The sequence below is a fragment of the Peromyscus eremicus genome, unplaced genomic scaffold, assembly GCF_949786415.1.
Source record: "Peromyscus eremicus unplaced genomic scaffold, PerEre_H2_v1 PerEre#2#chr22_unloc_1, whole genome shotgun sequence".
Classification (NCBI taxonomy): domain Eukaryota; kingdom Metazoa; phylum Chordata; class Mammalia; order Rodentia; family Cricetidae; genus Peromyscus; species Peromyscus eremicus.
In genome coordinates, this window is record NW_026734286.1 from 8,077,914 (window position 1) to 8,089,712 (window position 11,799).

The window sequence follows — 11,799 nt, forward strand, 5'->3', positions numbered from 1 at the left end:
TTTCACTCTTTTCCTCTAGTGCTCTTTCTACTTAGGTTATATTTCTTTCATGGTTTATATTGCTCAAGCCTTAGGCTCCAGTCTTTGAATGCTTGGTCTCCAATTAGTGGAAATAATTGTGTAAAATTAGGAAGTATGCTCTTGTGGATATAGGTGTGTCTTGTTTGTTAAGGTATATGTGGACTTTGAGGTTTCAAAAGCCCAAGCCAAAAAGAGTGTTTCTTTCTGCCTCCTACTTATGTATCAGGATGTTAGTCTCAGCCCCATGCGTGCCTACCTTGATGTTTCCATTCATGATGATAATGGATTAATCCTCTGTATAATCAATCTCCAAATTAAAACCTGGAATTATAACAGTCACCTTGTTAATAGTGTTTTTTTCACAGCAGCAGAGCAGTAATTAAGATAGTTTTTTTTTTTTGTACTATTTTGGCATATTGTATGTATGTATTCTTTCTGTGTCCTGTGAAAATGAGTAAGGCTAAATTAAAGAGTTATGGACAGCCTTGAAAAAACATGTAGTCTGTTGCTTGGTTATAACTGATGACTCATGCTGACCCAAAGAGTAAAAGAGCAACAGTAGGGGCAGAAATTAATGAAACCTGTGTGGTTTGGAAAGAAAAACAGCACTACAGAGTTTCAAGTGGCAGTCATGTGCTGACACAGGCTGTAGTTGTCAGGGATATTAGGGCCATTAAAGGGAAAGCACCTGCTCTTCTTTGGTAATATAGAAAAGATGTTGTGATATGAGTACCATGCACTAACCATTTGTGCCACTGGAGTGTGCCCTGGGTAGGATGGGCACAAATCATGGGAGGCTGGGCACTGACCAGAAGGAAAACCAGTGGAAGCCGTTAATATTCACCTGCCAAGTAGACCCAAATGAAGAGATGACTTGACTTGTCAAATAGAATGCTTGTGGTGGTATACTTTCTACCTCATGATGAAAATAAAGAACAAAAGAAAAGATGTTGCAGGGTTTCTTCCCAGCCAGCCAGCATTTAAATTGGGAAGGAAAAGGCAACAAGATTCCTATGCCCAGAAACCAACTTCATACAGAACTTGCTGCTGATCTGTTCTAATGCAGCATTGTCAATCCAAAGCTAGAACCCCTTGTAGACATATCATCTATGTGTCCCTTTTTTTTTTTGAAAGAAGAAAGATGTAACATTTCAAAGTCATGGAATCTTCCTCTATGCTTTCAGTTCAGCATTGTTACAGCCATCTGTTTGACAAAGTCAAGGTCCCTGTGAGGAGACTGTGATAGTTCATTTTATGAAGGTGTGAAAATGAAGCCTAGATTGCATTTATAGACCACTAAAGGTTGAAATGCACCAGCTTTGAGGCACCGACCATGAATAGCTACATGTAGGGAGTTGAAGGAGACAAAAAGAGAGAGCAGGCTGTGTGAAAAGTTTCAGAGAGGAAGAGCCATCTAAGCCCTTTGAAACTGAAGCTTCAGATGTCTGATTCAGAGCTACAGGATTTGGTGTTTGCCCAGCAGGTTTTCAGTCTTGCCTTGGTACAATCATTCCTACTTCTTTGAAATGGAAATGTGTATTTTTTACCTTTGTGTGTTGCTTAGATATAATTTATTTTTTGGCTTTACAGGATGCCACAGTCAAGAGACTGCCTAGAGTGTCAGATGAAAATTTTTACATTTGAGAAGTGTTGGGACTGTTACAAAATATGGGGATCTTTGGGGTTAGACTAAATGGATTTTGCATTATGGGTTGAGTGTGAGCTTATGACCTTCATGAAAATGTGGGTTGAATGAAAAATCTTCTAAGTAAGAAGATGTATTTGAGACTGTCTCTAGTTTGTGGTTTCATCAGGGTGCACATGGAACCTTTAGCATGAGGGGTCTGTTCAGAATGTTTGTACGCTGACCACAGAGGTGAAATTGAGCAGTCTCCTTTCTTCTCATACAGCCACACCATTATCACCATTACAGACTCCAACATTAAATAATATAAAATAAAATAGAAGCAATTGCTTTTCCTTGATAAGCCATTTTTTCTGCACTGATATTTTTATTTTTTATATTTTTGGCTGATAGAATGAGGTTTTTCATACATGTGAAGCCTTTGCTTTTATGCTGAGCTTTACCCACTTGTTCACTTTTAAACTTTGGCAGGAAGTATCATTTTTCTTTACACTAGGATAGCATGCATTCATGACGGTAATACAGAGATTCACTTGTGTCTACTTCCTGAGTTTTGGGACTAAAAGTGTACACCATCTGCCCATCTTGTCCATCTTTCTTGGGGGGGGGGTATTTCACTCATAGTTTTATTTAATAATTCATCATCAAAAGCACTAAGGGTAGAAACTCAAGCAGTGAAGGAACCTGGAGACAGGAGCTGATGCAGAAGCCATGGAGGGGTGCTGCTCACTGACTTGCTCATCATTGCTTGCTCAACCTGCTTTCCTATAGAAAGTAGGACCACTAGCCCAGGGATTGTACCACTCACAATTGTCCAACTGTTTTTGATTTCAGTAATTTTAATACAATTTTACTAATGTTTATATAATACTGTTGCTCTGCTTGCATGTGTAGCAGGAATCTTAAATGGTCTTATTAAGAAAATCAAACCTGGAGCCAGGTATTGGGGTGAACTCTGGAAGATCAGAAAAGCAGAACAAGCCACAGCCACCTCACCTCACCAATTCCTCAGCTGATCGTGTTTCCTCACACTGAAAGCCTCTGAGTCCTCATCCAGAATGGGTCTCAGCTGAACTGCTTCTCAAAAGCCTAAAGCTTAACCAGCTTAGTTCCTGGTTTTCACGCCTTATATACCTTTTTGCTTTCTGCCATCACTTCCTGGGATTAAAGGCTCACTTTCTGGGATTAAAGGCGTGTGTCACCATGCCTGGTTGTTTCCATTGTGGTCTTGAACTCACAGAGATCCAGACGGATTTCTGCCTCTGGAATGCTAGGATTAAAGGCGTGAGTGCCACCATTATGAAGCCTCTGTATCTAGTGTCTGTTCTGTTCTCTGATGCCAGATAAGTTTATTAGGGTGCACAATATTTTGGGGAACACAATACCACCACATGCATGTCCTTCTATATATGCAAGTCAACATTTCTCTTACAATGCCATATACTATTCAGAGGGCCCAGAAATGAGACTCATAATCCTTTTCTGTTTCCATCTAAAATGACTTGGTGATTGCATTTGAAATTCTGTGATTTGAATAAATTTGTTGAGCACACACAGTTATATAAATATTCTCAATGAAGTGTACATTTGCTATGCATTCAGTCTCACCATTTCTATTACATATGTGTGTGGGATACTTTAGGATGCAGTGACCTATGAAGATGTGTATGTGCACTTCACCCATGAAGAGTGGGCTTTGCTGGATCCTTCCCAGAAGAGACTCTACAAAGATGTGATGCTTGAAACCTACCAGAACCTCACTGATATAGGTGAGAATGTGAGCTTTCTGTCACTTTTTGACTTAAGGGTACAAACCTTTCTTCAAGATTGGTGTTCCACTATGATTTTGACTGTAAAAGAGGAAGAATGTAGTAAATAAATCAGGCATGGTTCTAAGGATGACTGAAGATAACTGAAATGTTGCCTAAATTCCAATAATACGTTATACAATTCTTTTACTATATTTTAGGCTACAAATGGGAAGACCAGAATTTTGAAGAACATTGTCAAAGTTCTAGAAGACATGGAAGGTAATTTTCATGTGCAAACTGATATATTTATGCCTCTGAAGAAATTTTAATGTGCCTTGATATTTAATGACAAGCAACAGTGTAAATAAAAACAGCTTTGTGCTGAGTATTAAAGTCCTACAACATCAAGCACCTCAATTTGACATACCTGATCTGTGTTTACAAGGTGTTCCTCTATGAAACAAGACGAGGAAACAACTCCCTAAAAGATGTCACTATATTAGAGAGGGAGAAGTGATAATGGTAATTGTTGTCACCTCAGCCTCTTTGGAACTCAAGCAGTGGTGAAGGAAGTTGCAAGGCTCTTCCCTGATCATTTGCTCCTTTCCCTGTGTGAGAGGACCTGGGTTTAACTTGAACTAACTGCATGGCAACTTACAACCATCTGTAACTCCAGGCCCAGTGGATACAAAGTCCTCTGCTGACCTTCAAGAACACCAGGCATGCATGTGGTGCACATACAATGTACATTTAAGCAAGACACTCATACACATAAAATAATAAAGTAAATATTATTTATTAATTTACATTGGTGTGAGGGTGTCAGATCAACTGGAACTGATGTTACAGACAGTTGTGAGTTGCCATGAAAGTGCTGGGAATTGAATCCGGGTTCTCTGGAAGAGCAGCCAGTGCTCTTAACTGCTGAGCTATCTCTCCAGTCCCCAATAAAGTAAATCTTAAAAGCAAAAAAACAAAACAAACAAAAACTTAGAGCTTCAACACTAATAAATCTCCAATCTTAGTTGGGTGGTGGTGGCACAGTATTTTAATCCTAGCACTTGGGAGACAGGCAGGCAGGCAGATCTCTGAGTTGGAGGCCAGCCTGGTCTACAGAGTGAGTTTTAGGATAGCCAGGGCCACACAGAGAAACCCTACCTACAAAACAAATATATATATTTGAAATGTCGTACGTCTTCAGAAAGATGTATCTGCAGATTATCACAAATGTTAGTCTTGCTACATTCAGTATAAGCTTAGTAAACAAATAGTGGGAGGGACACAATTTAGGATTGACCTGAAGCACTCTTAAGATGTTCAGTATTAGTTAATTCCTCTCCCTACTTTTGTTTAATAGCACCTTCATACTAAAACAATTATTTTAATCAGCTTTTAAAACATGAATAAAATGAGGAATTGAGCAAATAGATAGCAAATGACATTTACATTTTTAGATTTTTAGCTCCCTTCATGTATACTCAATAACCAACTAAATGAAAGGTGGTTGAAAAACTTAATGTTAACTTTTTTGAGTTAATGTTTTCATAAAATAAATAGTAATTTATATTAGCTACTGAGATTGTAATGCTAAGTTTTAGACACTATTTGAAATATTATATGAATACTTTTGTCATGTGTAAGTATATGATTTTTGTGCTCCTGTCGCAATAAACTTAAGTATTTTGGTTTTTTTAAAAAAAAGATGTCACCATATTAATCATATCTCCCTGAGATCCATCTTGTAGAACTATATCCATTTAGTTTCATTCTCTTCAAGTATTGTAAAGGCATTCAGATTGATTATGGGATTAGAGTATGTCCAAGAACTTTTATAAGCAAATTGTCCCTTAATTAAGCCAGTGTTACTCATATGCTTGAAGAGACTTAACGGTAGTGAGAAGGGCAGTTTATGAGAGTAAAATGTTATCATTGTGGAGAGATCATAATCCCTATACCACAACTCTATAATTAACAAAAAGTTAAACTGTTTGAATACAATGTGAAAACCTTTTGTTATTATTCCTTTAATAGGTATATCATCTGTCACTCTGGACACAAGCCATGTGATCCTAAGGGATATGGAAAGAAGAAATGTACCTGTCTTTCTCCCAGAAACATTAGAAAACATGTAATAGTTCCCACTATGGGAAGACATGGTAATCCTGATACAAGTGTACAGTTAGTTGGATTTCCAACTTCATTGGGAATACATCAATATAAGTGCCATGGAGAAAAGCCTTATAAGTGCAAGGAATATAAAAATTCTTCTGTCTGTCCTGGTTCATGTTGCACATGTAGTGTGACTCACACTAAAGGAAAATGTTACGAATGCAATCAGTGTTTTAAAGCTCTGAGTTCTTCCAGTTCTATTCAAAGATGTTTAAAAATTCATATGGCAAAAGGATGCCATAAACAAGAGCCATGTACTAAAGATTTTAACCATCATAAGAATCATCAAACACACAAAAGAACCCATAATGAAGAGGCACCCTGTGAATGTAAACAATGTGATAAAACATTTAGACTTCATTCTAATTTACAATTACCCCAAAAAACTCATTTGAAAATAAAACCCTCTGAATCTAATAAAGGCGAGAAACCCTTTGAATGTCACAGTCATCTTCAAGTACCTAAAACTCATACTGCAAAGAAACAATATGAATGTCATCAATGTGGAAAAAGCTTTATACGTCCCAGTCATCTTAAAATACATGAAAGAATTCATACTGGAGAGAAACCTTATAAATGTAAACAATGTGATAAAGCCTTTGTAAGTACTGGTGATCTTCAAAAGCATGTAAAAAGTCATACTGGAGAGAAACCTTATGAATGTAAGCAATGTGGTAAAGCCTTTGCACGTAAAAGTCGTCTACACCGTCATGAAAGAGGTCATAATGGAGAGAAACCCTATGAATGTCAACAATGTGGTAAAGCCTTTGCAGATCCTAGTAATCTGAAACAACATAAAAGAAGTCACACTGGAGAGAAACCCTATGAATGTCATCAATGTGGTAAAGCCTTTGGAGATCCCAGTAATCTTAAACATCATAAAAAAAGTCATACTGGAGTGAAACCCTATGAATGTAGTCAATGTGATAAAGCCTTTGTAAGTAGTGGTGATCTCCAAAGGCATGAAAGAAGGCATACAGGAGAGAAACCCTATGTATGTAATCAGTGTGGTAAAGCCTTTGCATACCGCAATAATCTTCACCAACATGAAAGAAGTCATACAGGAGAGAAACCCTATGAATGTAAACAATGTGGAAAAGCCTTTGCATATCTTAGTAATCTTCAACAGCATAAAAAAAGTCATACTGGAGAGAAACCCTACGAATGTCATCAATGTGGTAAAGCATTTGCACATAAATATCATCTTCACAGTCATGAAAGAACTCATACTGGAGAGAAACCCTATGAATGTAACCAATGTGGTAAAGCTTTTGCATACTCCAGTAATTGTAAAAAACATGAAAGAAGTCACACTGGAGAGAAATCCTATGAATGTAATAAATGTGGTAAAGCCTTTGCACATCTCAACAGTCTCCAAATGCATGAAATAGATCATACCAGAGAGAAACCCCATAGATGTAGTAAATGTGGCAAAGCTTTTGCATGTAACAGTCATCTGAAAAATCATGAAAGAAGACATACTAGAGAATAATCCCATGAATAAATGAGGTAAAGCTTTCTATACTAGGCAAAGACTCTATCATTTTGAAGATCCCAGAACCATGCACTATCCAACAAGACCATCAGCAGTGGTGAAGTGGAACCAGTCAGTGCTTAGAAGAGAAGCTGTATATGCTGCAGAGGGCTCAGCCCAAAAAATGACCCAAGCCCTTTGGAGAAGCCCGGGAGATTTTTAGTGGATTTCTGTCATTGAATGTGGTATTATTCATATTGTGGGAGTTTGTTTTCACTTTTTTCAGATTGTGACTGCCCTGCTTCTTCCTTTTTGAAGGGAGAAGGTATTTAGTTTAATTTTGATTTTTTTTTTTTACATGAGCAATAGTTGAAAAGCTTTAAACTTTTAAAAAAGATTTTGGGTTTTCAAAAAGAAATTTTAATGTTTTTAAATTTGTAGAAATTATGTGATTTTTAATAAACTATTTCTCTTTTAATGTAAGGTCTTGTAAATGAATAAGAAAGGAAAGGTTGAGGCTTCGTTGTGATATGTTTGTGTATCAAGTTGACAAGTTTGATTCCTAGTACCTACATCAAATGGCTCAGAACAGCTTATAAAGCCTGGTTCTGGAGATCTGATGTACTCTTCAGGCTTCCTTGCGCACCAGGTATGGAAGTGGAGCAAATACAGATGTATATGCATGCACATATGTGTGTTTGTATGACTCCATATATTTAAAAGAGCTTTCTTAATGTATATGTTATAATTTTTTCAAAAATTAAAATAAAATAAGTTTAATTTTGGTGTATTGTCAGAACACCATCTGGGAAAGGAGTCATTTGAGAATTCTAAATGCTTATGTTAACACTCCAAGCAAACAAGACACAAGTCTTATGACCTCATTTTCTTCAAACCATGGAATTATTGTCCTTGGAATGTGTTTTTGTGCTCCTCCCAGGGGTAGCAGGTAGGTGTGAGTTGACTTCAGATTACTCATTATTGTTTGCTGTTGTGATCCAGTGAAATGTTTGAACTGTCCTTTATATGCTTGTATGGAAAAACATGTTTTTGTCCCATGTGACTTGTTTTTAATCATTGTATACAGCTTTAACTCAGGAGAACTCTACTCATATGACCTTTATAACCTGCAAAGTATAAATTTTCTGGGGCATGGAATAAAGTTGGCTATTGTATGAGACTTTAGTCCACAATTCTTGGCTCCAATCTTCCGGGTCCCACCACCTGTAGAGTGGTGAAAAGTAGCACTTGAACAGAAACCACAAATCAGCTGCAAGTTAAGAGGTGGATGACCCTCATAGAAGGAGATGAGTGAGAATTATGGGGCAGGAACCATGGGAGGCTTTGCTTTCTATTTAGGTAGTGCATCATGTTTTTAAAGAAAGGAGAAGCACAAGTATTGCAAATTGAATATGATTGTAACTCCTGGTTTCCAGAAGAGAAATTTTAGATGAAGTTTTGGGACAGAGCCCAAAACAATATTGAAAAGACATATAAACAAGGAAAAGACCTTTACTCAATTTTGGGTCTTTTGGTCATTAATATGGACTATTATCAAACTAAGGAAGATAAAGAGGACATTAATCATGAAGGACTAACAGAGAATTCCTTGAATGAATATAAATTTTATGATCAAACTTTAAATTTTGTAAAAAAGAAAAAAAGGTGATTTTCCTTGTTCAGGAAAAATCAAAAGTAAAAATGGCATCACCTACATGTATGTTGGTGACAACTCCTTCAGCTACTTTACTGGAGCCTCCTTTACATACATATCCTCCATTTTCTGAAAATAACCCTGAAGCATGGGGTGAGTAATTTACTGATCAATCTAATCTTAAATTCTCTCCAATTGGGTGAAGACAGCCTATGATAAAGTTGACTTCATTTACAAATTCCTTCTGGCCTCATGAGGTGTGATTGGTATTTCCATTGCAGCTTCAGCAAAATCAAAATGTTTAGCACTTAATTATGTACTAACCAATTGATCTAAACTCTAAAAGGGGAGATGGCATTGGACTGTCCTCACGTGCTATCTTGAGAGGCAAAAAATAACTATAGCTATTTGAATCCAGACCAAAGAGGCACATGTGTACCCTGTGGATCCTTTGTTGCCTTCAAACTTGCTTATTTACCCCACTAAATTGTCATTTACAGACATGATATAGCACAAGAGGATAAACCTTTGGAATGGATTGATTTATACCATAAAGGCCAGAAACTGCTACCTGGCCAAGGGCAGATTTACAGCCAGTTTTACTTAGACCCACAGGTACTCCTCAAGATAAGCCTTCAATAGTTTTGGATTTAAAAGATTGCTGTTAAAGTATACTTATTTATCCTGATAACATGTATTTTGCTGTTTCTGTTCCCTCAATCATAAAGAACCTCTGCTCCAATATCAATGGAGTATATTGCATCAATGCATGAAAAACTCCCCTACTGTGTGTCACTACTATATAGGAAAGGTGTTAGAGTCTGAGAGGAAGGCTTTCCTTTAGGGTTATATCATTCAATATATAAATGATATCCTGTTTGCTAGCTCTAAAGAGGAGGAGCTACAATTCATATATGGTATGACTCAGGAATTACCAAAACAGTGGACTTATTATTGCACTGAAATAGTACAAAGACCAGACACTGTACAGTATTTAGAAAAACTGGTTACTACAACAACCATTTAACTACACAAACACAAAAAATCCATTAGACAACTTAAAAACACTTAATGACTTTCAGAAATTCTTAGGGAGTATTAATTGCCTATGTTCTCCATGAAGAGTATGTAGAAGTAACCAACCGTCTTATTAAATAAGAAACACAGAACCAATGCAAAGAAGAAAGCCAGGAGGTCAGAGCTAAGAGCTAAAACCTTACCCTTCCTCCTGCGGTGGTCCTACCTCTCTGAACCAGAGCTACTTCCTGTGTTAAAGTCTTTATATAGAGTTTCTGTTCTGCCTTCTCATTGGTTGTAAACCCAACCACATGACTGCCTCATCACGACCTGTCTGTATAGACCTCCAGGTTTTCTATGATTGGCTGTATACTGGCTGTATCTCTGAACACACAGAGACTTACCTAGCTCTGCCTAGCAAGTGCTGGGATTACAAGCGTACGCCACCACTGCCCTGCTTTCCTATGGCTTGCTAATAGCTCTGACCCCCGGGCAACTTTATTTATTAACATACAAATAACATTTTAATACAAATAAAATATCACCATAAGAGTACCTACTGATGCCCCAGCCATTCTATTTAAAACTGTAGAAGGATAGTCATCATTGGATAGTTCTCACATATTACCCCCAGAGGCAAAGTAAAAACTACAGGTATTTGAATCCAGACTAAAAGAGGCATTTTTTTTATTATTATGTGGATTCTTGGCTCCTTTAAACTTACTTATTTTCCACACTAAATTGTCTCATACACTTAGAGCCAAAAGTATAAACCTTTGGAATGGATTTATTTACACCAGTGTTTGTGTGTGGGGGGGGGAACCACTACCAGTTTTCCTTAGTCATATTGCTCAATTAGTAAATCAGGGCATGACTCAATATCAAAAATTATGGATTTGATTGTTGCTGTATTTTTACTACCCTTAACTAACAATCAGTGTTTAAGTATGTTAAAGAACTTTATTTGTAATTTGCTATGGAAAGATAGAAAATCATTATCCTTCTGGCAAGATAGGGGTTTTCTCATATGACCTGAATTTATGATTACAAAAATTTTTCAGCCTTCTCTCATTACACAAGCAGAAACTTATTTTATTGATGGTTTATCTAATGGATTAAGAAGGATTCATAGTCCAGATATTCATCAGTCTATTAATACTTTTCTTCCTGAGCTTATCAAGTGGAACTGGTTGTTTTGATTCATATATTACAGTATGAGTAATTCTTGGTGTGCTCCAATATAAGTTGTTAGTCCCTTGATTACATAGGGTCATGCAGCCTGTTAGAATGTTTCAAGAAATAATGTAATTATAATTACATCATTTGGCCTTTCTATTTTTTCCCCAGCCTTTCATATATCTCTTTTTGCTTTCCAATTTATGGCCTCATTTCACTTTTATTGTTCCTATTTGAATTTGACTTAAGGTTGGTTTTTGAGAACTTCCGAGGTCTGAGGCAAATGTACTGCACTACACATTGAGTGTGTAATGGACTGTGCATACTCAGGACCCTATACCTAAGGAGAAAAAACAATATTCTGGGAGACTGGAACAAATACAACTTTAAATGCAAATTTCCAGGATAGGTTCCCTGTCTGCTCCTGGATAGAACTGGGAATGTCTGTGCTCTGAGTCATTTCATCTCAGATCACAATGTAGGGGTGTTGCTATTCTAGTGAGGCCTCTCTAGCTGGGTGGTACTTGCCAAAGTAGGTCTCTGAACAGGCCTTGCAATTGGGAGATGCAGCAAGGAGCAGTGTGCTGATTCTTTCTAATATGTACTGCTACATATCTGAGTACCTGAGCTACACTGCTTTCCCAGGAATACATTTTAGGAGGTATATCAGTCAGATTTCACTTTATGTATAATACACAATGTAGCAGGACTCAGGTGTTAAATTATCTTTAAACATTGTTTTGTGAGCCTGTTTTTGTGGTGTGTGCCTTTCTCCCAAGCACTATGGAGGCAAACCAGGAGGATCTCTGTGAATTCAAGACCACCCTGGTCTCCATTGCAAGTTTCAGAACAGCTATGGCTCCTACTCAGAGAGAAACTCTTTCTTGAAAAA

At 37.2% G+C, this 11,799-nt stretch overlaps 1 protein-coding gene across 1 annotated transcript in view; it reads left to right on the forward strand.

The window, feature by feature from the left end:
- LOC131900814 (zinc finger protein 431-like) overlaps positions 1-8,240 on the forward strand; it is a 27,054-nt gene extending 18,814 nt beyond the window's left edge. The window contains exons 2-4 of the mRNA XM_059252148.1: positions 3,309-3,435; positions 3,636-3,696; positions 5,449-8,240. Coding sequence (XP_059108131.1) covers positions 3,309-3,435; positions 3,636-3,696; positions 5,449-7,078 — 1,818 coding nt within the window. The 3' untranslated portion in view covers positions 7,079-8,240. The remainder of the gene's footprint in view (positions 1-3,308; positions 3,436-3,635; positions 3,697-5,448) is intronic.
- Positions 8,241-11,799: the final 3,559 nt, after the last annotated feature.